Source organism: Doryrhamphus excisus, chromosome 9 (assembly GCF_030265055.1).
Source record: "Doryrhamphus excisus isolate RoL2022-K1 chromosome 9, RoL_Dexc_1.0, whole genome shotgun sequence".
Lineage (NCBI taxonomy): Eukaryota > Metazoa > Chordata > Actinopteri > Syngnathiformes > Syngnathidae > Doryrhamphus > Doryrhamphus excisus.
In genome coordinates, this window is record NC_080474.1 from 7,348,236 (window position 1) to 7,375,921 (window position 27,686).

Here is a 27,686-nt window from a genome sequence, read left to right on the forward strand (position 1 = left end):
GGGTACAGTGCTGCCAGGTCCGCTTATTACGTGCTACTTTGGGCTTTATTTCTTTTGTAAAGTCGCTTGCAAATCTCTCTCAAGTCTCAGGTGTTTGGCCTTAAAAGCACTTAGCACATGCGCAACTACGCTAGACTGAGAAAAGTGAGATTTCGAGTACGTTTCCATTAGAGTCGGACCTTCTAGAACAGATTAATGACGCTAACCAATGTTCCATTTTATATTCATACCTACGAACCAGTGACCCCTTTTTCACAGTGGTGGGTTGCCTGTCCTGCTGTTGTTTTGGGCTGGTTTTGGTCGCTTGTTTCTCTCGTGAGACCTGGCAACACTGTCTCATTGCAACACTGGCAGTAACACAGCAGTCCATTTATCTACCTCAGGAACTAATTTTGTCATATTCACACTTGTTAGTAGATGATTCATTCATTCATTTTCTACCACTTTTCCTCTCGAGGGTCTCAGGGGTGCTGGAGCCTATCCCAGCTGTCTTTGGGCGAGAGGCGGGGTACACCCTGGATTGCCAGCCAATCACAGGGCACATTTAGACAAACAATTCCCACTCACATTCATAGCTATGCACAAAAGTCGCCAATTAACCTGGCATGTTTTTGGAATGTGGGAGGAAACCGGAGTACCCTGGTCTCCTAGCTGTGAGGTCTGCACACTAACCACTCTACCTCCGTGCAGCCATTAGTAGATGATAAACATTCATATTTTTAAATGGTTACTTAAGATGATAAGATAATTGTAACAGATTTAAGTAGTAGGAAAAAAGTCCACTCAGTGCTAACGAGGCATCTAATGCCGGCACTACTTATGCTAAGTTTTGGCGACACAGCACATGAATGTGGTTTCAACACATCGAAGCCCAGTTCTGACTGGCAGGAATAACACGGGACGTAAGTATTTCCACATAGCTGCCGGCCGCACTGGACCTCCACTTTCTTTCATACCACAGGAACGGTATGACGGACAAAGTTAGTGATTTTGAAGAGTTGACTTTTTCATACCATGGTGTATACGACACAGGTAACCAGCCCATGTCTAATCCCTAATAGTGTGGAACGTGTTTGGCTAATTAACACCATTACCGTACATTTCAGTGTATAAGCTGCCCCCACTAGATTTATAGGAAAAAAATATTTTTAAATTATAGAAAAAAATATTGTGACACGCACAAGTCGAGTGAGGCTAAAAAACTATTTATTTGACAGTAGCAGAAAGGTTAAAAGAGGTGTTAAAAAATTCCCAACAAGCTTGTCAACCCATTGTAAATTACAGGAGGTCATTACTCAGTATAACAGTCTGGCTCACGGTGTCGTCTTACAAAGTGCACATCATCCCAATCATCCCACATCATCCCAATCATCCCACAGCAACTTAACGCTGAAAAGGTATACCTAATAATTCTACAATACCAATTCAAGTTTAAAATGAAAAATACAATAATTAACATTTTCCTATAATGTATTTTGTCTGAGCAAAGCATTTAATTGAAGGACCAAATGCTGCAGTGAGGCTCTTGACTAAGACCAACAGGAGGGCTCATGTGCTAAAATCCCTTCACTGGATTCCTGTTGTGTACTGTGTTCAATACAAAATCTTGGTGCTTACTTTTTGAGGCCTACATGATCAAGCCCCTGCATACATGTGTGATCTTATCGTACCCTACTCCTCAGCCCGCCATCTAAGGTCGCCTGGGCAGCATTTGTTAATGGTTCCACGAACGTTCATTAAAACTGGGTTTGGAACCTGCGTTCTTTGGAAAAAGGATCTAAAGACGTATTTCTTTAGACAAGCATTTTCCTTACATTGACTCATATCTGTTGATTGTATTTTGTATATACGCATGATGTTTTTATCTTGTGAAGCGCTCTGTGACATACATATTGTCAGAGAAAATAGCTATACAAATAAAGTTTCCTGACTTACAAGCAGCATAGAAAATGGACAGTGTTATGGGTAAAAGTAAGAAAAATAAATTCATACTTGTATTGGTACTTGTTTGTATATTTCTTAGGTATACCTTTTGAGTGTTAAGTTGCTGTGTGATGAGTTTAGTATTATTTGTAAGACGCCACGAGTCAGACTGTTATATTGAATAACGACCTTCTGCGATTTCCAATGGCTTGACAGGTATACCTTTTGAGTGTTAAGTTGCTGTGTGATGAGTTTAGCATTATTTGTAAGACACCACGAGTCAGACTGTTATATTGAATACCGACCTTCTGCGATTTCCAATGGCTTGACAGGTATACCTTTTGAGTGTTAAGTTGCTGTGTGATGAGTTTAGCATTATTTGTAAGACGCCACGAGTCAGACTGTTATATTGAATAACGACCTTCTGCGATTTCCAATGGCTTGACAGGCTTGTGAGTGCACCGATTGGCTGCTGCCAAAGAAAGAGCTAATCTTTTCTTACTGATGCACAAGCGGCACAGTAGGAGATGTCACAGGATTATAAATGTCAGGTTTAAATTTAAATCACAAGTTTATTTATTGTTGTTTTGCCCAATGGAGACTGCCTGAGCATATTTCTTAAAATACATATGTTCAGGCAGCTTATTTTCTTGACATTATACACCAATTATCCTCCACAACGCACATGTTCACTCGCAGAACTAAATCTCTGCATGCCCCCGAAGGGATGTGAATCTGCAATGCCAGGAAGTAACAAGTGTCTTAGACACCAGATATGACATCATCTCCTACTCCTCTAATGTGGCACTTTGCAATCGCCAGTGCTTCCCTCTGGCTTGTAGATCAAAATGTTGATAGCCATACAGAAACTAGGTTTTAGAACAAAGTGGACAAGCCTGTTCTGTAATACTCTTTTTTTTTCAAATTCCTGTTTTGTGCTGTCCCTGTGTATACTTAACTCCGCTCTCCAACCTTGTCACGCATTTCCCTTTTCTCTTTTAACAATCTCTCCTTTGAACATCCGCTTGCTCCTCTCATGCTCTAAAAATATACTAAATATCTATCTGCATAAGTCATGCTTTGCGCAAAACAAAATTTCACTCAAATAGACTTTATTTGCATCGTAGTGAGAACTTTTTCAACCACGTCTCTATTATTGGATTGGCAGATTTCATCCTCCGGCATGATACTGAGTGACTTATGTAGCTGGATATTCAGGTAGCAGACTAAACAGTTTTGGAATGTGACATTATCTCCCTCCTAATGCTTTGCGTTATTACAGATCATGTCAATGGACATTGCACTAGCCCCACCTCCCAGCCCTGCTCAGCGGGGAAGCCTCGCATCCCGATGGGTCCCGAGGGGCCACGGCTTGCCCGCAGAGGCCCCGGCCGACCGCCATTCCGCAAGGCCCAGTCCGCTGCTTGCATGGAGATCTCTTTGCCTGTGTCCCACACTGAAGGTGTGTGCTTGTCCTCCCTTTTCCCGCCCTTTTAACCTCAATAACGCCCTGTCCTTCCAGTGAGTGCATGCCATCCTCCCACCCTGGCAGAATTGGGTTCAACGCTATGCTAATGCAAGTTTGCAACGTTGAATACACTCAAAATGATGTACACTACTAGTGGTGACATGGTTGCATCAAAATCACTTGGCTGATATTGGCATAAAAATGAGATATGAAATCATATCAGTATTGTTTTTTTTTTTCTGCCAGTCATATCGGCACACGAGTGATGACGTGCTCCACAGAGCTTTAGCCTTGGGATTGCAAGACCATTGTGTATTTGTGAAGCTTGCATTAGCATCAGCAGCCAGTATAACAATGAGAGCAATGCAAGACAGGACCCTTGCATTGTGTCGCTTGTATCAGCCAAATTACAGGCTTGAAATATTCATCAGATACCATTTCCTTCTTGCATCAAAAACTAATGCGGTTAAAAATCATTTCCTCAAGGCGTAGTTTTTCTAACCCTGATATTTTGTAACGCTCAACCATCATGGTGTCCCTTCAGTGGACATTGTTCACTACCACTACACAGGAGGCTAAATAGCTTGCCCTCACTCTCAGGAAAACATTGACTAGTGACATTATTTTGCATATTTGAATGTTTTTCCAAAAAGTAAAGCCATCCAGTGGAACCCGCTTTAGCGCTTTTTGTACATTTACACCAAAATGTTGCTACGTTTGCATACATATTTCAGTTAGGACACAATATAGTGCATGTCTTGTTGTGTTTTTAATATACTGCAGTAGTACAGGGAAGTTGTAGCCAACACCTTTCCTGACACAGAGCAAATCTGTTTAGCATGTAAGGGCATTTAGATCAACAATACTATCTGCCCCAATGGCTGGACGGGACAAAAAAAAAAAAAAAAATATATATATATATATATATATATATCTAAATATATATATATATATATATATATATATGTATATCTAATACATAGATACAAGAATTGGAAATCAGCTTTGTTGTCCATGTATAGTAACATCACCAGCGGTTTACTCTTGTGTAGTACTTGTAGCGTAACTGTTTTAGTCAGCAAAAGAACTACAGAGTCAACCGCTGATGACATCAGAGATGGGCGACGAAGTTGACTTTCTGTTCCTGATTCCATGTATCATACATGAAAATGAAAAATACAGTAACAGCACAGTTGGAGTCACACAGTATATTAACGCATTCGAAAGCAAAGACATACTTATGTTTTTTTCAACCCGACCGCTCACTCCCAAAGACATATTTATTTATAAGTCTTTTATGTATTTTTTGTGCCAGAGGCCAAAAGAGGCGATGACGCAGCTCCACAATAAAAGAGAGCATTTTTGGTGCTGTTTTAAATCGGAAAAACAGCCACAAGGTGGCAGAAGTGCATTTTATAAGAACTCTGCCTGCAATGTTCCCATAGAAATACACTGCACAGCAACCAGGAAGTGAAAGAAATGGAGTTTTGTAGTGTTGAAGAGATTCCACATTGAGGGGAAATTTGAATGCTTGCGCACGCAAACACGTGACCACACATTTAGTTCCAAATGCGAAAATTGTCAGTAGTTCATGGTGTTATATTTGCAAATAAATGGTTATGTTCATCTAAAACCATTTTTTGTATTGTTAATGTTTTTCGATCGTTGTTTAGATGTTTTGGCTAAATTGGCTAAATTTGTGTCAAAGTGAAAGTTATACTTGAAATGTATCTTTTCAAAATATTGCCTTGAAAAATCAGTCAAAATCATCGAAAATGGACGGTACCGAGAGGGACGGCTTTTGAAAAAATGGCTGGGATTAAATGAGTTAAAAACATGACAACACGCTCCCTCGTCATAGGCTGAATGTATGCAAACTGAGACAAAATTTTGGAAGTTAACTGAAAAATGTGCTAACCAAGGTTCCACTGTACAATTTGATGTATCACCTTTATTTCATTTTGGGTGGATATTTTACATTGTGTCTCTGAAACACATTTTGAAGTGTCATTTTTTGGTGAATGGGTAATCTTACAAAATCTAATCATGTCAAATAATGATGTTCACTGTTTGCTAGTTGATTTCAAATCAAGTAGTCCATCTATTAAGCATATCATAAGCATGCTAGTTCTTAATTACCCCCATTACTGCAAATGCACTTTTCATGATTCTGCATTTTTCAAATGGCTCTACTAATATAATTAACAACAAATATCAGATAAAAACACTTTTGTTTCTGTTCAGTATCACGACTTAGTATACAATTTATCTGCATTATCCTAAAGCAAAGAACGTATATCAAGTGGTGCAACTACTAAGATGGGGTCAATCACCTCTCCAATGTGTTAAACATAGCAACTGTTTAAGGTCTGCTGAAAGCTCTCTGACTGATCTGTTTCATTTCTTTTATACTTTGCACACAACTTTCTATTGAACTTCTATTATGCTATAACCTCGGTGTGTCCATTTTTCAAAAAGCCTCCTATGGTGCAAGAATATTAAAGAGATGAATAGAAAGACTTTAAATGTGATTTGCACCCTAGCATTTTGACATTTTCTCTCCCTGAACCGGGCTTATTGTATTCGCTTTGATCCGCAGAATCTTTGAATGAGGTGACCCCAGCAGGCTTTATTTACGTGTATGTGTGTGTGTGTGTGTGTTGCTTACAGCTTGCGTTATTTCCCTTTCATGTCAGTGAAAAACAAAAGGCACATTTAAAAATGGGCTGTCAAGTGTAGAGAAATGAATCACCTAATGACATGATTTGGAGACGTTTACGTCAGAAATTGCTTATACAAAATGGGCAAATGTGACATTGAGTGAACGTTAGTAAATATAGCACTTACGGTGTTAATAACAACGTCAAAAGCCTCGTTCAGGACATGTTCTTGCTCCCTTCATCGCTGGATGTGCCAGACAATAATACTGTATCATGGGGGAATGGTTGGAAGGAGCATTGGGCATGAGAAGAACACTGTTGTCACCAGGGCTGACAATTATAGTTTAATTGTTATATTTTTAACAATATTTTTTACATTATATCTTATTTTTTAATTGTACTTTTTTGTTTTTAATTGTGCTAGCTTGATGCTCTATGCATGGCAGCGATGCACATACTACTTTGCACAAAATTAATTACTATTCAGTGCTGGTATTTCACTCGTTTTTGCCAAATACTTTTTTTGCATTACAGGGTACAGTACAGATACTGCAGTATCTACAGTGACTTCTACTTTCTGCAGATTGTTTTGACATCCACATTTTCCTGGCTGTACACACCATTTACCCTTCATAGTCTGAGCTCTGTGTGGAACACACCTGAGCATTAAAACAGTGACACTTCCCAAAATGTCATAGTTAGCTACCTTGCAAGAACATCTAAGAAGTTAAATGAACATTTTGTTATTCAAAAAAAAAGATTGGAAAAAATATAAGATAGTGGGGAAATATTCCCTTCTGAGTAAATCTGAAAAGCATATCAGAAACGAAAATAAAATAAATTACAAATGAATACAAAGTAAGTGAAGACACTGTTATATTCACCGAAGTGTGGTCCCAAATGTGCACCTGTCCAAAGGCGTGTAATAAGAAAACCATCCTGAAAATTCAACACCTCAGTCTATCGTGTGAACAGATGCAGGTCTGAGGGTTAGCGTTACCTGTGCACCGTCTATCACCACATTTAGCGGTGTTGTTTATCAGTCAGGCTGCTTTACCGCAGTGTAGAGCCAGCAGGATCGCTGCAATAATTGAAGGTCAACAAGCAGTGGTAGAGAGGAGGCTGATGTTAATGAGGCCTGCACGCCAGGCGAGAAGACAGAGGAGGGAAACGGCAGGGGAAGCCGCACTCAACGTACTATGTCTATACCTTTGACTTTAGATAAGCGGCAGCTCCATTAAATATTGAGCAAAATGTCATCTGTCAAATTGCGCATGCGTCCCTTGGTATGAGGTGCACATTTCATTGGGAATATCGGAGCAGGCCCTGAAATATATCAATCAAAAAACTAAATGTATGACAACATCACATTTTCACATAGAAAATAATACAACAATAAAAAGAGGTTTATATACCGTATTTTCTGGACTATAAGTCACTCTGGAGTATAAGTCACACAGGGCCAAAAATGCATAATTCGATTTTTATAATTATAATATTATAATATAATATTATATATATTATATATAAAATTATAATTATTATAATATTATAATATTATATAATATTATAATATTATAATTATAAAAATCTAATTATGCATTTTTGGCCGTGTGCGACTTATACTCCAGAGTGACTTACAAGGTCAAAAATGCATAATTAGATTTTTATAATTATAATATTATATTATAATATTATAATATTATATTGTAATATTATATTATTAATATTATAATTATTATAATATTATAATATTATAATTATAAAAATCTAATTATGCATTTTTGGCCTTGTGCGACTTATACTCCAGAGTGACTTACAAGGCCAAAAATGCATAATTAGATTTTTATAATTGTAATATTATAGTATAATATTATAATATTATATTATAATATTATATTATTAATATTATAATATTATATTATATAATATTATAATTATAAAAATCGAATTATGCATTTTTGGCCTTGTGCGACTTATACTCCAGAGTGACTTATAGTCCAGAAAATACGGTATATAAAATCATCAATAATATTATAATAATATTATCAATAATATTATAATATAATTATAATAATTAGAAAAAAACATACATAAGTCACACTAGAGTATAAGTTAAATTTTTTGCGTGCAATTTATTTTATAAACTACTTGACCAAAACAGACATTACGTCCTCTTGGAAGGCAAGTTCTAAAAATAAAAGAATAGAGAACAGCCTGAATAGGTGTAACATATGCTAACACAATGGTTATTCAGCTACACAAAAAATAAACATAAACAGTTTTTTTTTTTTTTCATTTATAAGTCGCTCTGGAGTATAAGTCGCAGGAACAGCCAACCTATTAAAAAAAATGTGACTTATAGTCCCGGAAAATACTGAATCGTGTGCACAAAACCCGAGATTTGATTGTACTGTGTTTTAATAGCACAGGGTTGATGTGAATCAGTGAGTACTCGGCCAGATGCTGAAGAGGCCTTCAAACCACAGTCATTTCTCCACCCACACACTCCTACATCCATGACTGCGAGGTATAAATATGAAAGCAGGAGGTCTGCTATCTCTCGTTCTAATATAACATGTAATTCTGCCATGCTGCAAATGGAGGTGGAATTTTTCCAACTAAATCCATTCACGTAAATGACAACAAAACAAGTACGTATAATACTCTGTAATGGACAAGCAACAAAAGAAAGAATGAAGAATTTGTTGTCTGAAGGTGTGGAGAGAAAGAAAATCTTGCCTCACCTATTTAGATTATCTCACCTCTTTTATCACTCCAGTTCCCTTTAAGCGCCCACCCAAGGGTGCCGATGTCCTGTCAAGGTACCACTGTGCCAGACTTTCATTAGCCAGTGGCTGCGTCACACGTGGGGAAACGCACCCCAGCCACATATGACAAACCTAGACGTCAGCCATCCCAGCTCACATTTAAAAAGGCTATTAGGCTCGTACAGTACAGTAGTGTTGTCACGATATCAACATTTGACACCAGAACTGTATATGTGCATGACTTTAATGACCAAAACTGAGGTTGTCATGCAACTACACTCTTAAAAATGCTGGGTTAAAAACAACCCAATCTGGGTTGTTTTTCAACCCAACGCTGGTTAAATATAGGACCAACCTCGCGTTGGGTTATTTTAAACCAACAAGTTGGGTTGGTTCTCTTAACCCAACAATTGGGTTGTACATTGGGTTGTTCATATGACCCAACGCTGGGTTCATATTTACTACACGGCTGGGTTATTTCAACCCAGCAAGTTGGGTTGCCAATATACCATATATATATATATATATATATATATATATATATATATTTATTTATTTATTTATTTATTTTTTATTTTTTTATTGTATGCTAATACTATTAATAATATATTACAATAATGACACCAATGTAACAATAAAATTTTTATTAAAATTCAACATTTCCAGAACATAAAAATATAACAACTCACAACATTTCCTTCACATATGAACAAATTATGTACAAAAAAATAACATTTTAAGAACGGGTGAGGGGGACAGCTATGAGAGAGTGATATATACATAGAACAAGAGGCTCTGTGAGCAGCAGCACAACCGAGTAGGTGATTCCACCATGTTAGCTCTGACCTACGATGAGAAAAGAAAAAAAGGTAAATATTTTGTAAGTATTTCTAGCAGTGCAGAGCAATTGTCATCAGCTCTCTACTGAAGCTATTTCAATATACGTATATTCTACAGGGAGAAGTATGACACCCATAAATTCAATGGCATGGTGGCATGGTGTTGTTCAACAATTTATTCAGGGGGTTTGGCCAGTCTTATGTTTGGTCTGTGGTTTATATGTCACACATCACTATGGAGTAACAACTTACACCAAGTTACAACTTGTAAGAATAGTGCTTCATGAAATGAGAAACACAGCCAAATGGTACGCTGTCACACATTCCACGAAATACAATCTTTTCAAGTAGCTCCTCATAAAAAGAGTCCTGCTTTAAAACTGTGTAAGAGAACAACTGGAGTCATTTCACAATTCATTTACATTTTAATTTCTGTTGAAAGGTAAATTACTTACCAGCTTAACATCGATGAAGGCTCTCTTTGACTCCTGAATACTATCCCGGACCAATTTCCAGCCCTTTTTAAACACAGGCGGAGGGAGCAGGATGGGCAGCAGCGTCAGGGCGACTTCTCCCCTGGCATCTGTACGACAATTATGGGTGTCATTACCAGATTGTTGAGAACATGAGTTTTAAATAATATAATATTACAATTTTAGATAAAACTGTCTTGTTTTCATTACTTTCAACTACTGTGCAGTGTTGTTGTATTGCAATCAACCCTAACATAATATTAAGAAAATGTCTCGATTATGTTTACTTGGTCTATTTTAAAACACAAAAACACACCCCAAACATTTTTTTTACCAATTGGGATCATAATGTGTACCATAGAGCAGGGGTGGGCAAACTTTTTGACTCGCGGGCCGCATTGATATAACAAAATTTCCGGGGGGGGGGGAGACTATATATTTTACACGTAACAGTCCACCTGGTATTATTGTATCTGTAAAATTGTCATGCAATCTGCTATTATTATTTATTATTTTATATTTATATTTAAATATTTTAAAAATAATAAAATATTATAATAATTAAAATTAAATTAAAATAATAATTATTATATGATTATGTAAAATATGCAAATATAACAATATTATTATATATAATTAATATAATAATTAGCATTAATATAATAAATATAATACTAATAGTTATAATAATAATATAATAATTATTATTTTAATTTTTATTATTATTATGTGCTTGTGTCTCTTTTTTCAGGAGCACTTTGTAAACAACAGACCATGTCAAACAACGAAATTGATACAACCATCAAAAGGTTGGCTCAGGCCATGATGCCAGGTTGTATGTTGAGTTTAAATTAAATACTTTGGAAAGATTGGGCGGGCCGTATTCAAACACTTGGCGGGCCGGATGTGGCCCCCGGGCCGTAGTTTGCCCACCCCTGCCATAGAGGGTTTGTCATCATTGTCTAGAGCAGTAGTGAGCTAACGTTTTGACTCGCAGGCTGATATAACAGCAATATATATTGGAATCACAAGATGGATCACTCTGTTAAAATTTTGGGTATTGGTACAAGCTACAGTGACTGACCCACCGCCATTTCTTATGTATAGAACATATAGTAGGCACAGTAGCTACTGTAAAACAATACCCATAAAATGAAGGCATGAAGATGACTTACCTTTCAATCAGCCCCGGTAGCTGCCACTCAGTCAAATTTGGAACTGACAAACTCATCCATAGATGCTTTCCAGCGAACTGAAACATCACAAAGAGGGTCCATAAGAACAAACATACCATGAAATGAAATAAGATTCAGTAGTCCAAACGTATTCTCCACATTTATATGCGACTTACAAAACTGTCGTCGAATTCGCGCCCAAACTAGTTGAAACTGCTAAGTATACAGTGGACTATCGGTGGCTAACGGAAGCCCGCTAGCATGCAGCAGTCTAGCTTAAAAAAAAACACCGGTTCATCAGCACGCTCGTATTAATTCACGAGATTCTTTAACTTGATATCACATAAAATGGCAAATTGACGAGATAACTGACGTTGTCCTCATAACTATCACACATAGTGCATGTCTCTTGTAACTTCAACAACATAGTTTGGTTCCTACATAGCTCGCCAGCGAATGTGTTCGCTTGCCACTTTTGGAGGGAATGGAAGTTTGCTAAGGTTACCGATCCATTCCTGAAGCTAGTACTCAACAGTGCTTCACGAACTTACATTTTAACAAGTTTATGAAGCTTTATATAATAATATAAAGTCAATTCTACGGTAAAACAATAGTGGGCATGTAACAAACCTTGCTCCGTGCTGAAATTGGTCTCCTCAGATGAAATGTGGGGTCCGAACGAAGTAAGTTTGTGGGCGGGGCTTTGTTGCTCGTGTTCAAAATTCTACCCAACGCTTTGGGTTGTCCAAAATAACCCAGCACAATATAATGGAAATCACAACCCAGCAGCAAATAACTCAGCACCCAACAGAAATAACCCAGCGAATTGGGTTCTCAGAATACCCAACTCAATAAAAATAACCCAATTAAATGACCCAACAGGCTCAACCCAGCGATTGGGTCAAAAAAATAACCCAGCATTTTTAAGAGTGTAGGGTTGCCAACTGCCTGAAAAAGAAATAAGGGGCACCAAACGTCTTCACCCTTCAGCAATTTTTATACTCTTTCACTCAATCTTGAATTTAAAGGGGACCTATTATGCTTTTTCCACTTCCACTTCCCTATAACTGTTGTTACAATGTCATATTCTCATGTTAAACAATGCCAAAGAGTCAGATATTAAGGTTTGTGCATTTGGAAGTGACTGCACGCTCATTGACTTCTACTGTCGTCAATGCGATTCCTTATACGGGCTCCAGGTTTCCTGCACTCAGTAAACGCAGACCTTTACGGAAGTCCTCGGGAGCGCTTGGGAGTGTGGTGTGCCTAGAGGAGGGTAAGGGGTGGAGTAAATTAAACAGACCATTTGAGTCGGAAGCAGGAAGTCCACGGAAACACTTCAGGAAGAGGTGCAAAATCTGGAAAATCTAGAAAGCTTTCTGTGCTGGTTATCATGTGTAGCCGCTCTACAGGAGTCCACAAAACACAGAAAATGAGCATAACAGGTCCCCTTTAATTACATGCAGGTTTTGCAGCAATACAAATACATGGGAAACAAATTGTTCAATAATTAGTAGTTGTTTTTAATGCAAAATAACAAAATTAACAGACTAAAATAAGTAGTGATAGAAGTATGAAAATTAATTTGTTTCTCTATGACATTGAATTTTTGAACTGATCTTTTTTTTTACATGTTTTTATGCCGAAAATGCAATCCAATAAATGTTAGAAATGCATGTGTTTTGAAATTCAGTTCATTAAAAAAATATGTTGATCAAATACATATTTATGTTTCTAAATTTAAATGTACGCCTCTGAGAAATTAAGACCGAATCAGTCGATTGTGTCTCACAGCCAGCCAATCAGGTGTACTGTACGGCAATTCATTGATTCCAGACCCGACCATGATAAGTGAATTTCAAGAACGTAAGTAAGTAAGAAAGTCTTTATAAATTGAATATTTTCATAGTTAGAACATAGAAAACCTGTTTACAACCTTCTAAACACCTTCTTGGAACATCATTAGAGCCCTTGAGACATGAAAACACCTTTACACTTGTATTATCTAATATAGTAGACAGAACCAGAGAAAATAAGACACTTCAGTATGTCTTATTTTCAGTAACATTACTGCTACCTAGTGACCAGTGTACAATACTACATACTATCACGTCTTTGAATGCATCTCCTCAATGCCTTATGTTTTTATATGCTTGAAAATCCTTTATTTACAATTTCATTTTTAAAAATATGTCATTTTTTAAAAACATCTTTGCATTGTTTAATTTAAATACAAAACAGCAAAATTTATTCATGAATACATTTTGAAGGTGTGAAATTCAAAATGCAGAGTGGTGAGGCATTACTGTAAACTACATAGTCACGTGATGGGGGTCTTCCAAAACCCAGAAGGGTAATTGAAGTTTTGAGTTGGCTAAATTTGAGTTTTGAAATTTGAGTTTTGAAATTATTTGCACTGAATTTTTTTTGCGCTGAATTTTTTTTGTGCTGAATTTTTTTTTGCACTTACACTGAATTTTCACATTTTTGTCAATTAATATAATTATAATTATCAAATTATTTTCACAAACAAATATTTTACGCACATGCATTTTGCATAGGAGAAAAATGAATTCACCACAATTTGAATCTGAAAAGAAACAAATGAATCTTCATATAGTATCTTCATAATCTTCTCATTGGTGGCAGAACAGGACAGGGCTGGGAAAAAGTTTCCTATAATAATTCCTAATAAAGCATCCATTAATTCCACTGACATTTCCCAAACTATGAATGATTCTCATGGTAATAAGCGACTGTACTGAAAATGTGTCCCTTTTCTACTCAATACGTGACAATTTCGTTTTTCAACGGACGGTTGGCAACCCTCCATGCAACTCTCCTCTGGAAGTGTCTGAATGTGCATGCGAAATAGCACAGCGTAACTACTGTATGTATGCAACAGCGTTACAAGTGTGGCAACACATTTTAGTTGAGCAGATGGTGCTGAAATTGTGTTGAGAGTGAGGTCGCTAGTGTCTCCTATCTGATGTTATTATTTTAAAGAAGTCACTCCAAACTCAGCTTCAACTTTCTTTCTTTTTCTTTTCTGTCATTCTCTGGCACAACTGTTCATCTGTGCGTCTTGTGCGTTTTGGACGGGATGGCTGCGCTTGTTTGTATGTGTGTGTGTGTGTGTGTGTGGTGTGGTGTTTTTTTGTGTGGGCCGTTTGGGGTGGGTGGGCTGCTTTGTCTTATGGGATTCATGTTGTGGGGGACGGTTAGGTTATGCATCGAGGAGGGCAATGCTCCAGCAGTTACATGGAGTAACAATGTACTCTCACGACGAACACCACACCGCCACCCCCTACTGCTGGAGTGACAGAGGTAAGGGGGCTTCGGCCAACTAATGCATCACTACTGTCCTGCTTATTGATCAAAACGTCAGTCCTTTCAGTATGTCAGTTCGTTCGTCCGTTTGTTCCATCGACAGCGTGCTTAGATGTGATTCCTTCTCTGAGGGGGGCATGTGGTGGTGTTGTCCTTCTTGTATGTGGTTTGTAGCACACTGTACACTGCGTCGGCACACAGCCTTTGTGCAATACAGTACATCCCCGCCTTTCAAAAAATCAAAAATAACAAAAATCCAAACTATGGCCCTGTGTGAAAACGTGATTTAGCCCCCTAAACCTAAGAACTGGTTGGGCCACCCTTAGCAGCAACAACTGCAATCAAGCGTTTGCCATAACTTGCAATGAGTCTCTTACAGCGCTGTGGAGGAATTGTTGAAAATTGTTGTCATTCAGCCACATTGGAGCGTTTTACCGAATGAAGCACCTTTTTAAAGTCATGCCACAGAATCTTAATAGGATTCAGGTCAGAACATTTGCTATGTGTTAATGGGGGGGGGGGCACATTAACACACTGGTCCATGTACCTGTAGGTTTGATTTTTTTTCTCCCTTAATAAAATTCATTAATAAAATTAATAAAAACGTGTCTTTTAAAAACTGCATTTTATTTTCAGTTGCATTGATATGAAACATGTAAGTGTGACAAACATTTTGTCACACTAAAGTTAGATTTTATTAGGAGTTAGTATCAACCTATCTTCTTTTTTTTTGTTTTTTTTTAATTTAATTTTAATCTTTACAATGTGCCACGGCCCAATACAAAAAAAGATACACGGGCCACACGTGGCACCAAGGCCACACTTTGGAGACCCCTGCATTTGAGGCTTGCAGGCTAGTTTTTGAGACGTGAACCCCCTGCCAGAGCTTAGTGTCCAAACCCCCAAAAATGATGACTTCCCTATCGTGGCGAAACTGACCGGAACTGTGATCGGTCACCTTTTCCAACTTTTGGGCAGAAGTGCCAAAAAGAAACAATAGAGCAAGTAAAAGTGAAAATAACAAATATATACATATATAATACATATATATTTGCTTACTACTCCACTGGTAGCTAAATTGCTTGTCAGAGGAAAAAAGCATTTTGGTGTAAAATTGCATGTCAGAATATCAAGACATAATTCAGCCTTTATCTTGAATAAGATGTGTTTTCTGCAGAAAAAACCTTGGCCTATTTCTGGAGAAAAAAAATAGAAAAGATCATTTTGGGGCCAAAAAAATGTCAAATTTGCATGACCGTGAATGCTGAATCCCGAATGTGCGGGGATCCACTGTATATCTCCCCTCCCCCTTTGTAGTCTTTTTTTAGCCCACGTTACCCAGAATAGCTGCTAAGAAATGGCACATTTCTCAAAGTGGTTTGATCTTGATACAGCATGCGTCCACTCGGCTTTGCACCATCTGTAGTTGTTGTTACATAAACTCACTCAGTGAGGCTGGGGAAGCAATACTGCACGTTGCCTGACTCTAAATAATTCACCAGTGCTGTAAAACAGAAATACTTTTCTGATGGATACACAGTAGTGCTCACAAAGATACGCTGTGTGCTCTATTTTGTGTATGGCTGTGCACTATATGAATTTATTGTTGCTGTATAGACATCAAAGGTGACAATCTGCCCACTCTTTGTTAAACACAGGATTGTTTGATTGAGTGTATGTGTGTGCGTAATCACTGATCACTTTAATTCTCAATGATCCTGACCTTTCCTTGTGTTACTTCTTGTCTTCATACTACCTGTTCTTCTCCTCCAATCCGCCATCTCTCCTTCATTTCCCTCATTGGAATCATCTTACACCTCTTCTTTATTCCGTGTGTCTGTGTGTGTTGTTGTCGTCGTCTTTGCGGTGACCTCCATCGATGCAGAGAGTCGCGAAAACTCCTTCAGTCGCTCCCGCAGCTCCAGTGTCTCCAGCATCGATCGGGACACCAAAGAGGCAATCACCACACTGCAGTTTGGGGAGTCTTACGGGCGAAAGAGTGACGCCCTGCCTACACCGTGTCTGTGGGTGGGCACCAGCCTTGGTGTCATTTTGGTCATCCCCATGTCCATTCCCACTGATCAGGATGAGAGGATGGAGGAGCCTGTCACCATTGGTCCCAGTGGTAAGTCCTAGCCAATTACCTACCGAGGAATAAAAGAAAAGTGAAGAGTGGTGCATGAGTGGTTAGCGCGCAGGCCACACAGCTAGGAGACACAAGTTCGATTCCACCCGAGGCCAACATTTGCATGTTCTCCCCGTGCATGCGTGGGTTTTCTCCGGGTACTCCGGTTTCCTCCCACATTCCAAAAACATGCTAGGTTAATTGGCCACTCCAAATTGTCCATAGGTATGAATGTGGGTGGGAATGGCTGTTTTGTGCCCTGTGATTGGCTGGCCACCAGTCCAGGGTGTACCCCGCTTCTCGCCCCAAGACAGCTGGGATAGGCTCCAGCGGTAGAAAATGAATGAATGAATGTTTTGAAGTAAATAAAAGTCATTTTTAAGGTGTGATGGCTATTTTGTCATGGCGTTGCACTATTAGCAACTTTACATTACATTTGATGTAATTATCGCTGTAGTTGCACATCGAATCAAATCACAAAGAGATTTCCCCTACTTATTATAGATAAAAACGTATTTCCATCTGCGATTAAATGCCACTAATTGTGAGTTAACCATGGACAAAATCACAATCGCGATCAAATATTTCAATCAATCAACAGCCCTAATATATACATATTAAAAAACGAAAATAAAAAGCACACACACCCCCAGGGGTCCTCAGTTATGTTTGTGGAAGGGTCAGAATTTTTCTCAGCAGAGATTATGAGAGCTAGGTGGATTGGGTCTTTGTTGTTGTGCCCTAAATATGACAACCATCTTGCAGCTTTCAGTTTCATATGACCATTTCAGCCATTTTGGTGAAGTGTCAATATGCGAACTGATCCAGAAAGGAAAGTGGAAGTTTAGAAGTGCACACAGCAGTGAACTCTTTGACACAGTAACAGTACAGTCTGTGTATCCTTAGCATGGAGACAAGTCCCAGTATATATGCTTTGACCCAAACAAAACACATAGGGAATAACCATAAATAGGTGGCCTAGACTCCAGATTCTTCTAAATCTTACTTCTGCATTTTACCAAGACATGCGGACATAGAATAGACTGAAAGCTATTCTATTTTTTTTTTTATTACTCGGGTGTGATACTCGGGTCTAATACTTTTGCCCATTTAGTATACATTTACTGAGAGACGACACCCTGGACTGGTCGCCAACCAATCACAGGGCACATGACCAACAACCATTCATACTCACATTCATACCTATGGACCAAACCAGAGCCAGATCCATACCATATCATAATAATTACAAAGAGGTACTCAATCAGAGGAATTTCAGTCTGTTGTGGGTCTGTAAACCATTCAATTATGTACAGTAATCCCTTGTTTATCGATGGACCATAAGATATGCCTTTATTCGTCCCTCAGTAGGGAAATTTGCAAACTCATCATTTGTAAACGCAAACATGTGCTTGTGCGTGTTGCTGTAAATGTATTTCAATACTCAGGGAGCTGAGTAGGAAGTGTTTTCAGAGTTGAATTTTAGCTTGGCGTGGGTCATGTTAGGGAGTATTGTGCCTGTCGTGAGATAATTCAAACCTGCAATAAAAGCCTGTTGTTTCAGCAACCAAACATGACAGTGATACTACTGACACCTAGTGCCTTATATTTCTATTTTACTTCATTTATTTTTTTATGCTTGAAATTCTCAATTGATATGTAAAATTTACGTGGATCTGCATATTTCCTGAGTAAGAATATGCTGTATTTAAGCATGAAACAGCGTGATTTATTAATATTTTTGAAAAAACGTGTATGAAGCCACAAAATTCAAAGTAGGAAGTGGTGAGGGGTTACTGTATAACAGGAGTGTCACTAGGTTCTGAGGAGGTGCACAGGATATAAATGAATGTAGTAGATATTCAAAAAAAATAAAAAATCATTCATTTTCTACCGCTTTTCCTCACGAGGGTTGCAGGGGGTGATGGAGCCTATCCCAGCAGTCTTCGGGCAAGAGGCGGGGTACACCCTGGACTGGTGGCCAGCCAATCACAGGGCACATATAGACAAACAACCATTCCCACCCACATTCATACCTATGGACAATTTGGAGTCGCCAAAATGGGGGGGGGGGAAACCGGAGTACCTGGAGAAAACCCACGCATGCACAGGGAGAACATGCAAACTCCACACAGAGATGGCCGAGGGTGGAATTGAACCCTGGTCTCCTAGCTGTGAGCTCTGCGCACTAAACACTCTACCACCGTGCAGCCCTCCAATAAATCCAAAAAACAAATAACGAACAAGAACCATGGTAACGTTCCCACTTTTGGACAGACTTCGTCGAGATACTCAATTGTTTTAGGCCATCATTAAATGTACACAAGTACACACAATCTCTACACACACAAAGCTCTGCAACCATTCTGTCCAGTGGACAGTGATCAATTATATAATAATCATTATTATATTATTAATTAGCCTATTATTATTACTATCATTATTATTCTTCATCTGATTACTACTAGTAGTAGTAGGCTAGTAGCCTGCTTATTGGCTTGCTTATTAGCCTGCTTTTGCCGTATTATATGAATTTTTTATTTTTCTATTATATGAAAATTTTTTATTGATTTTTTTTTTTTTACAAAAAAATCATTAAAAATAAAAAAAGAATCAATGAAAAATACCAAATTATTTAAAGGGGCTTAATAATATTTTAGGGGTTTCAAAATAGGCCTAATGACACCACTGCTGTATAATATTAAAGATTGATAACTTCCATATTCCAAAACAAAAACATATTTTAGTCATACTACATACTGAAGCATTCCGTGTCACCAGTTAAGAGACAATTATTGTAACCTCACAGCATTAAATTCCAAAAACATATATCAAGACAAGGTACAGGGAAGAAGGCCGCTTATTACGTAAAGGTCACGGAATAAGCTCGGCTACTTCTGATGTGTTTTCACTCTGACTTGTTTTGTGGATAGTTGATAATGTCACACACACAGAAAGGCCATCTTACTTCAGGCTCTCACGCTACTATAATTGGGACTTTATTTATGTGTGCCTTTTTCACTTGGATATTGGCAAGGTTAGCCTTGGGAGGTTGAGATGCCTACAAAAAGTCTGCTTGGGATGCACGCCAAGCTCCACCAGCTGGGCATTTTCCAATTTTGGATCAACATTTGCAACAAAAGTGACTGTTGTACTTGCAGTGGAACCTTAGTTTTCCTCAATCCGTACCCAAAGTTCAATACAATATGTACGAATACAGAATCAATTTCTCCTATAGGAAATAATGCAAATCAAATACTATTATGACAGATTACATTTATACTTTCTTGAATTCAGTAGTATTGCAACTCTTACAGCTGTACTCCATCTAGAATAAGGAGTACAGAGAGGAAAGAAGGAGAAAGGCCGAGTTATTCATTGTTCTGTGCGCATTCTATGAACAAATAAACCACCCACATAGACATAATAAAGATGATTAAATGATTCATTGGCTGGAATATTTTGTCCCAGCTCTAAAAGAACCATTTTGCATTGGTCACAAATACCAACGTGTGGATGCTTTGTTAGAATAGCTCTCGATTCTGTGGAATGATACGTGGGCTAACGCACCGTTTGGCCATACAATAATGGAGACATTTTTGTTGAAAATTGAGGAACCACTGTACTATTTAATTTTCTTGTGTCGTACCTAATAAAAAAAACAAAAACACATGCAGTAGTGACAATGAAAATCCTTTGTTTTCCCTCTGTTGACTGTACCACATACTCCTAGGGGCGGTTCTGATGCTGAAGGGCTCTGTGTTGCGTTTTGGCTTCTTGGATTGCATGGGTGCGCTCATTCAAAGCCCCTACGAGGTTTGGCGTGATCTCAATGCCCCAGAAGACCCCGACCGACCACGAAAGCGCAAGCTGGTGCACTACTCGCCCTCATCCTCCCAGGACACCTGCGGGGAAGGACATCTGGCAATAGTTTGCTCCGAGAGGCAGGCCAAAGTGTTCCTGATGCCCTCACAGTCTTGCCTCTTTGTCCACAACATCACAGAGTCATCCTTCGTCCTGCGAGCCGATGTGGTGTCAGTGTGTAACAGCGTGTGCCTCGCTTGCTTCTGTGCCAACGGACATGTCATGACACTCAGGTAAGGTCCGCGTAAACACACGAAATCGGTGGAGCGGAGTTCCACATCATGATTCGTGCCTGCTTAGTTCCTGCTGTGTGAATACCTTCCATTGATTTCTCTGTCGACAGTTTGCCGAGTCTACGGCCGTTGATGGATGTCAGCTACCTGCCTCTGACAGACATGCGCATTGCAAGAACCTTTTGCTTCACCAACGGGGGGCAGGCACTTTATCTCAGCTCCCCAACAGAGATCCAGAGAATTACATACAGCCAGGAGATGTACGACAATCTTCAGGTGTGTGACATGCCGTACATAAACATTTTATTGCCTTGAAGCATCCAAGTGTGCTCTAATCTACTCATGACTGCTACACAGTATGTATTATTAAAGGGGACATATTATGCTATTTTCAACCTTTTATATTGAGTTGTGTTCTCCTAAAGAGCAGCTACACACAATAACCTGTAGAGAAAAACTTTTTAGATTTTCCAGAATCTGCACCTATTCCAGCAATATTTTGTTTGATTTGTGCTTCCTGCCAAAACTGTTTTCATGTATTCCACCCACAGTCATGCCCACTCCACTGTGATTGGTCACATGCACAAAGTGCTTACCATATAAGGATGTCTGCCCCTCTGTGACCATCACAAAGGGGCAGTTTTACCACGCCTTTTGAAACTGAGCGTCTTGAGCCATCTCAAACTTCTTTCAGGGCTCACTTCCAAATGTGCAAACCTCATTATCTGAAATTTTGACATCATTTGACAACACGAGAATACAACATTCTAATGTCATTTATAGGCCAGAAAAGTGGAAATAGCATAATAGGTCCCATTTAAGGAGCCTTGTGGTCAGTTAATATTATATAATGCCTCATCATATCATAAAAAGAGATTGTTTCATATTGGTTTTGGGTTGGGTTTTTTTGTTGAGAATGGGAGTGTCCAAACTTTTTACACCAAGGGCCCCCTACTGAAAAATGAAAACACACAAGGGCTATTTTGATATGTGTGGGCCAGATGTAGGTATGCTAAGAAGTTATATAGAAAAACTACACCTCAACTTTGTGATATAGCATACCTGTATTGTTAGTATGAGCTTTGCTCTTTGCTCTTTTTCCCCCCCATTTTGGCTCCATAATATTAATATTTCAATTTATAAACTTCATAAATTTTCTTTTAATGACTCATAATGTTTTGACTTTGAATGTTTTTTTCCCCCACAATATTTTGGTTTTCTTCCAAGCTTATTTTCCAAAAAACACTTCGGAACCCCCTGCTCATGAAGGATAATGTCTTCATTACACAATCTTAATTTGAGGGAAGAGATACGGTATCTGTTGATATCGTTGTCTGTAATTAAGCGCTGGTATTCATCAGGAAGGGCATCCGGAATATAAAGGGCTCAAGCCAAAAATTATGTAGCGACTCAGTAATCAGGAAAAGCCGAAATAAAGAAAGAAAACCATTTCAGTATATTGGCCATCCTAAAAAAAAAAGCCAATATGGAACATTGGTTTGATGCTGTAACTATACTTACTATCTCCATAAACATCTGTGTATCTTTGTATGGAATTAGTGCTTGTTTACACAGTGAATAATGTCAGCACTACAGGCTGACCTTTGCTGAGAGAATGAAACCCAAACTACTTTATGGTTTAGAGATGGATGTTGCAGGTCAGAAACGAACAAGCGTCTGAGAATAGAGAATATCGCTGCCCATTCGGCCATCGGTGAGCTTGAGGGTGTTTGAAAAAGGCACTGAGGCGTACAGTAAAGCCTCCCTCAGGCAGAGTGACGTCCGCCAGGCCACATATCTCTGTGACTGGCTCAACGCAAAGAGATTTGGCCTTTGTTGTGATCAGGGAATAGAGTGGCTTGGCTCAGAGACGTTCTAATCTTTTCAGCCTGCTTGTCAGCAGAGAGAGGGGACACATTCAGGTCCACTCCATGAGGATTTTGTGATGGGAACAACACAAAAAAAATCACAGGCTGCAGTAATAATATGGTCTGTGATCTGATGCCATTGCCGTAGCCAGGTTGCTGTCTTTTAAAGCATGTTTGTCTGTATATTTTCCTTAATGCTATCATTTGTGCTACAATGAGGGCAGCTGTCAACTCATGTGTTGGGATGATGTTGCTATACTGCCACCTACAGGCTAAATCAAGTCAGTCCAGGAAATGTTGACTGTATGAGGCTCTATCGCCTCCAAGTCGTAATGACAAGTGGGGGCCCACAATTGCATAAAACTGTCATCTCAAATTTGTCACATAATTTACATTTAATGAAAAGACTGCACGATTTCATTTTGAGGTAGTGGAATATAACACAGTGTGCCAGTTTAATGAACATTTTATCCACAAATTCAAAATGATTTTCATAACCAAGACTCCAAATTCAGAGGCTTTACCTTACTGAAGCACTGCAAAGGTGAACATACAGAAATAAAGTTAAAACGTACATAAAATACAAACTCATTTCTTCATGTTTACATTCAAAGCATACGAAATGTATGATGCTAATTAAATTGAAAATCCACCATAACGAGCTATCGAGGAGCATTAACGATTTTTCATGGTGGTTTTTGTATCGCTAAATCTGACAATTATACAGAATATATATATATAAGTATAAACACTAACAGTCAAATGTTGTTTACATTATAAGGCGGTTGAGTTTGGTCTTCTTCTTTGTTTCAATGTTCGTTTCAACTTTCAAACGGCACTGCAGAGCGTTGTCCCCACCTATCGGAGGATGAATAGATGACACCCCACTGCTGGGAAGACGCTTATAATATACAGTAAAATTAAACACAAAAGGTTAAGGTGTACTAGGAAAGCAATCGAATCAAGAGTCATGCAGAATCATTAGCACAACAAAGATTCATCCTCTGCCAGATTGAAATTGGGCTAAATCTAATCTGAACAATTTGTCAAACTCTTAAAAACAAAAGATTTATTGCATTAAGTTTCAGACAACGTCCTGGAATGCTGAAGTATTGATCTAACGCAGAGGTAGGGAACCTATGGCTCGGGAGCCAGGTAGGGCTCTTTTGATGACTGTATCTGGCTCTCAAGTGTTTCTTACCACAATAAAAATGTATTTTTACTAACATTTTAAAGTAAACATCACGGAAATGACTGTTAAAAATAATATTCAAAATCAACAACTTTCTTATGCATTTTAATCCGTCCATTTATTTTCTACTGCAATACGGCCGACCATATCCATCTTTCCTGATGATATTTTCCAGGTCAAACACCAAAACTCGATTATTACTGGGTAATGCGGTAGTCTACCTCGGTCATTGAGATGTCAACATGTAAATATAAACTTTCCTCCTTTAGTCAAATAGTCACCTAGCTAAAGCTGCAGAACTAAGCCTTCTGACGAAGATGGCCAAAAGAATGAAATACATGTACGGAGTATGGTGCAAAACCATGCAGCAGCAGAAGTTGTATTAATGGGAACAAGTATTAGATTTATTATTAGACACTGCGCTGCTCACAAAAGTGTGCTGGCCACACCCCATTGGCGTGGGGTCGTGTGCCTGGTCTACGTAATTAGAGCCCATTATATCTAAAACTGTTGGTCTTACATAAAAATGCACACATTTTATTGCATTCAATGTTTAAAAAAATGTATATGGCTCTCACAGATACACATTTTAAAATATCTGGTCTTCATGGCTCTCGTAGCCAAAAAGGTTCCCGACCCCTGATCTAACGTCTTGTCATTCATTGAAGGAAATGCTGGGAGAACTGTTTACACCAATAGAAACACCCGAGGCCCAGAACCGAGGCTTCCTAAAGGGCTTCTTTGGAGGAAATGCTCATACGTTTGACAGAGAGGAGCTATGTGCGTATTCCCATTTTTTTCCTCTCCCTTTTTGGTCCCATAAGTTTATAAATTCAAGCAATGTTGATGTGATCCGGCCAACAGTCGGTGAGGCAGCAGCGGGCAAGGCTTCCAGGAGTCTGGCCCAGCACATACCCGGTCAGGCAGGGGTGGAGGGCATGAAGGTGGCAGCTAGCGGGGCAGTGGGTGAGCTGGCCCGAGCCCGCATCGCTCTGGATGAGAGAGGCCAGAGACTGGGTGAGCTGGAAGAAAGAACTGCGCTCATGATGACCAGCGCAGAAACCTTCTCCAAGCACGCTCACGAGGTAACCAAGACTACTAAGAACGACAAACTTTTTCGCTTCAAAGTTCCTCACATGCTCCTCCCATATCTCTGCAGCTCATGTTGAAGTGCAAGGACAAGAAGTGGTATCAGTTCTAATCATCCAAAACAAACAAGTGAGGTCAAACGATGGATTTCTGAGGCTTCATGCCGGGACAAAAACTTTGACTCCACAGATGAGCAAGAAAGACACAAGAATGACTTTCTCTTTACGGCTCCCAAGCTGAGTGTGCCGCTCTGTCACACAGTTGGAGGACGGGATAGTTCCTCATTTGAATGACAGCGGGGAATCTGGAGGACTGCCCGTCTGCCGTTGTGTGTTTGTGTGCGTGTCTGAGTGTGTGTGTGTGTAAGTGTGCGTTCTGACAGGGTTTGGTTTTCAGGACCTCACTGTGTAGATACTCAACCATTAAGAAATCAACAAGACATGCATGAAACAAATAAGGAATGACTATCAAAATATCCAACTGCCATATTAAAAAGCAGCATGCTTACTTTAATGCTACTTTAACAGGAGAGTCAATTATGAATTTTTTATTTATTAATATAGCCAACTACAGAACCTATGAAAAACTTTCTATTTTTTGAAATATTGACAAAATCTATATATAAAAAAACACAAATATATACCTGCATTGCTATTAAGCCAAAACTTGTGTTCCTTTCCTTCACATTTTCTTTTCGTTTTGGCAAATATTTCTTGATACACTTCAAATGCACATAGTTAGCATTCAGTGCACATACTAAAGTCAAAGTAGAGTAAAAGTACTAAAGTAAAACATTACAGTATGGCCATATTCTAGGGCAGGGGTTCTCAAATGGTCTCAACCTGGGAGACATTTTCCAATCATCATTAAGTCACCATCCACTTTTATTGAAGTTAATTGATGCAATTATTTTTGAACATGAATACACATAATTACATGTCCAAAGTGCATTTTAGAGCAATTTATTAAGAATTCTGTAATGGCGTGGAATATAAGCATGCATACAAAGAATGCGTGAAATAATTAATTTAAAATATACATATAAATATATATATATATATATATATATAAATAAAAATAATTGTAAAAATAATTCAAGACTATAAAAGCAGATGTAATTTCTATCTAGATGATGAAAATATTGTTGAAATTCACTGAGAAAAACATTGCACATTGCCAAAATTATTTTTACTGTAATGTTTTGACTAGCTTTCTCCCACCCAGAATGAATTCACAACCCATTTTATTGGGTATCATCTCTTAAAATATTAATACGCATAATTAAATATTTAAAGTGCATTTTGGAGAAATTTATTAAGGCATTTTATAAAGGACATGAGGAGGAACATAACTGCATGCAAACAAATAATGCATAAATTATCATTTATTTTAAAATAACAAATTAAATAATGAATATAAATAATAATAAAAATATCTCAATTGCAGTTAATGAGATCACAAAATGAGTTATTTCAGTCATAACTAGATGACTAAAATATTGTTAAATAAACATACATTTATTCAAGTCAAACAATGCAAGTGTCATCTTTTTACACATAATTATTATTATTATTATTAGGGAAATGAGGAGGACCATACCTGCTTGTGTGTATATATATATATATATATATATATATATATATATATATATATATATATATATATATATATATATATATACACACACACAGAGTAATGCATAATAAATTGAAATTATTTATTTTAAAAAATATATTAAAAAATATACATAAACATTGCCTTCAATAAAACCACAAAAGCAGATATTTCACTCACAGCTGTATTATAAATTGGCTCAAATTTACCGCCTGTGACACACTTTCAGGTCATGACCCAACAGTTGAGAATCACTGCTCTAGGCGGCATCATAGTACAACCATGCAAGTATTTTTCCCCTCATGTGCTGCTACTTGTACTACAAAAACTATACAAGACGAGGCCAGATTTCAATCCCCGACTGCAGCTGTATGGAAACCCCAAAAGGCTAGTGTGAGATGTGTGCAAGGGCTTGGAGAAGTGGACACAGTATGTTTATATTAATCTATATATTATTCATGTGCCATAAAAAACACACACAAGATGAGTGCAATCAGTGTAAAGTAAAAAAAAAGAGCTAATAGTTCATCATTCCTGGGGCATTTACTCAAGTTTTCTTTGTAATGACTTTTAAGTTTGACTTTGCCAGATGTGCAAGTTCAGTGGACCATCAGGATGTGTGTACGTGTGCCACATGGTAAGAAAAAAAAAACAATAAAATCCACTCTGCCAAAGTAATGAAAAAGGACTACCACCCCCCCATCCTATTCCAATTCAGTCGTTACAAGTTGTGATTTGTGTGTTTTCAGGATCTGTGATAAACCTGAGTGTTGTTGCTGTCCATGTGAAGGCAGTGCGAAGGGGCGTCGGCATCACACCCCCTTGTGAGTCGTTTATCAGTAAATGGTTCCGAAAAGAAGAAAAAAAAACAGTATTTTTCCAGTAATATTCAGATGTGAGTCAGTAAACATGTACATGTGTAAAAAAAAAAAAAACAGCAGTTTCAACTCAAAGCAAATGTGTTCCGATCATTATTGTTCTTGATGATTATGGTATCCTCTCGTCGCAGTCCTATATTTGATGGTGACCGCCTGTCCAACGGAAGGCGCTTGTATGTTTCAA

The 27,686-nt window shown here is 38.3% G+C and overlaps 1 protein-coding gene and 1 long non-coding RNA gene across 12 annotated transcripts in view; one reads left to right on the forward strand and one right to left on the reverse strand.

The window, feature by feature from the left end:
- The window catches only part of stxbp5l (syntaxin binding protein 5L), a 164,029-nt gene extending 137,416 nt beyond the window's left edge, over window positions 1–26,613 (forward strand). For 5 of the 11 annotated variants that reach the window (XM_058082203.1, XM_058082204.1, XM_058082208.1 and 2 more), the window contains 8 exons: window positions 3,206–3,385; window positions 14,535–14,636; window positions 16,525–16,764; window positions 20,498–20,861; window positions 20,972–21,137; window positions 24,590–24,701; window positions 24,786–25,006; window positions 25,081–26,613. In XM_058082203.1, the coding sequence (XP_057938186.1) occupies window positions 3,206–3,385; window positions 14,535–14,636; window positions 16,525–16,764; window positions 20,498–20,861; window positions 20,972–21,137; window positions 24,590–24,701; window positions 24,786–25,006; window positions 25,081–25,122 (1,427 nt within the window). In that variant the 3' untranslated portion in view covers window positions 25,123–26,613. The remainder of the gene's footprint in view (window positions 1–3,205; window positions 3,386–14,534; window positions 14,637–16,524; window positions 16,765–20,497; window positions 20,862–20,971; window positions 21,138–24,589; window positions 24,702–24,785; window positions 25,007–25,080) is intronic. The other 6 variants (XM_058082207.1, XM_058082211.1, XM_058082212.1 and 3 more) reach the window with 3 other exon arrangements.
- Window positions 9,358–12,205, reverse strand: LOC131135851 (uncharacterized). The gene is made up of 3 exons (XR_009131661.1): window positions 11,310–12,205; window positions 10,117–10,244; window positions 9,358–9,668 (listed from the first exon to the last, which is right to left on the reverse strand). It is a non-coding gene; the product is annotated as an uncharacterized LOC131135851 (long non-coding RNA).
- Window positions 26,614–27,686: the final 1,073 nt, after the last annotated feature.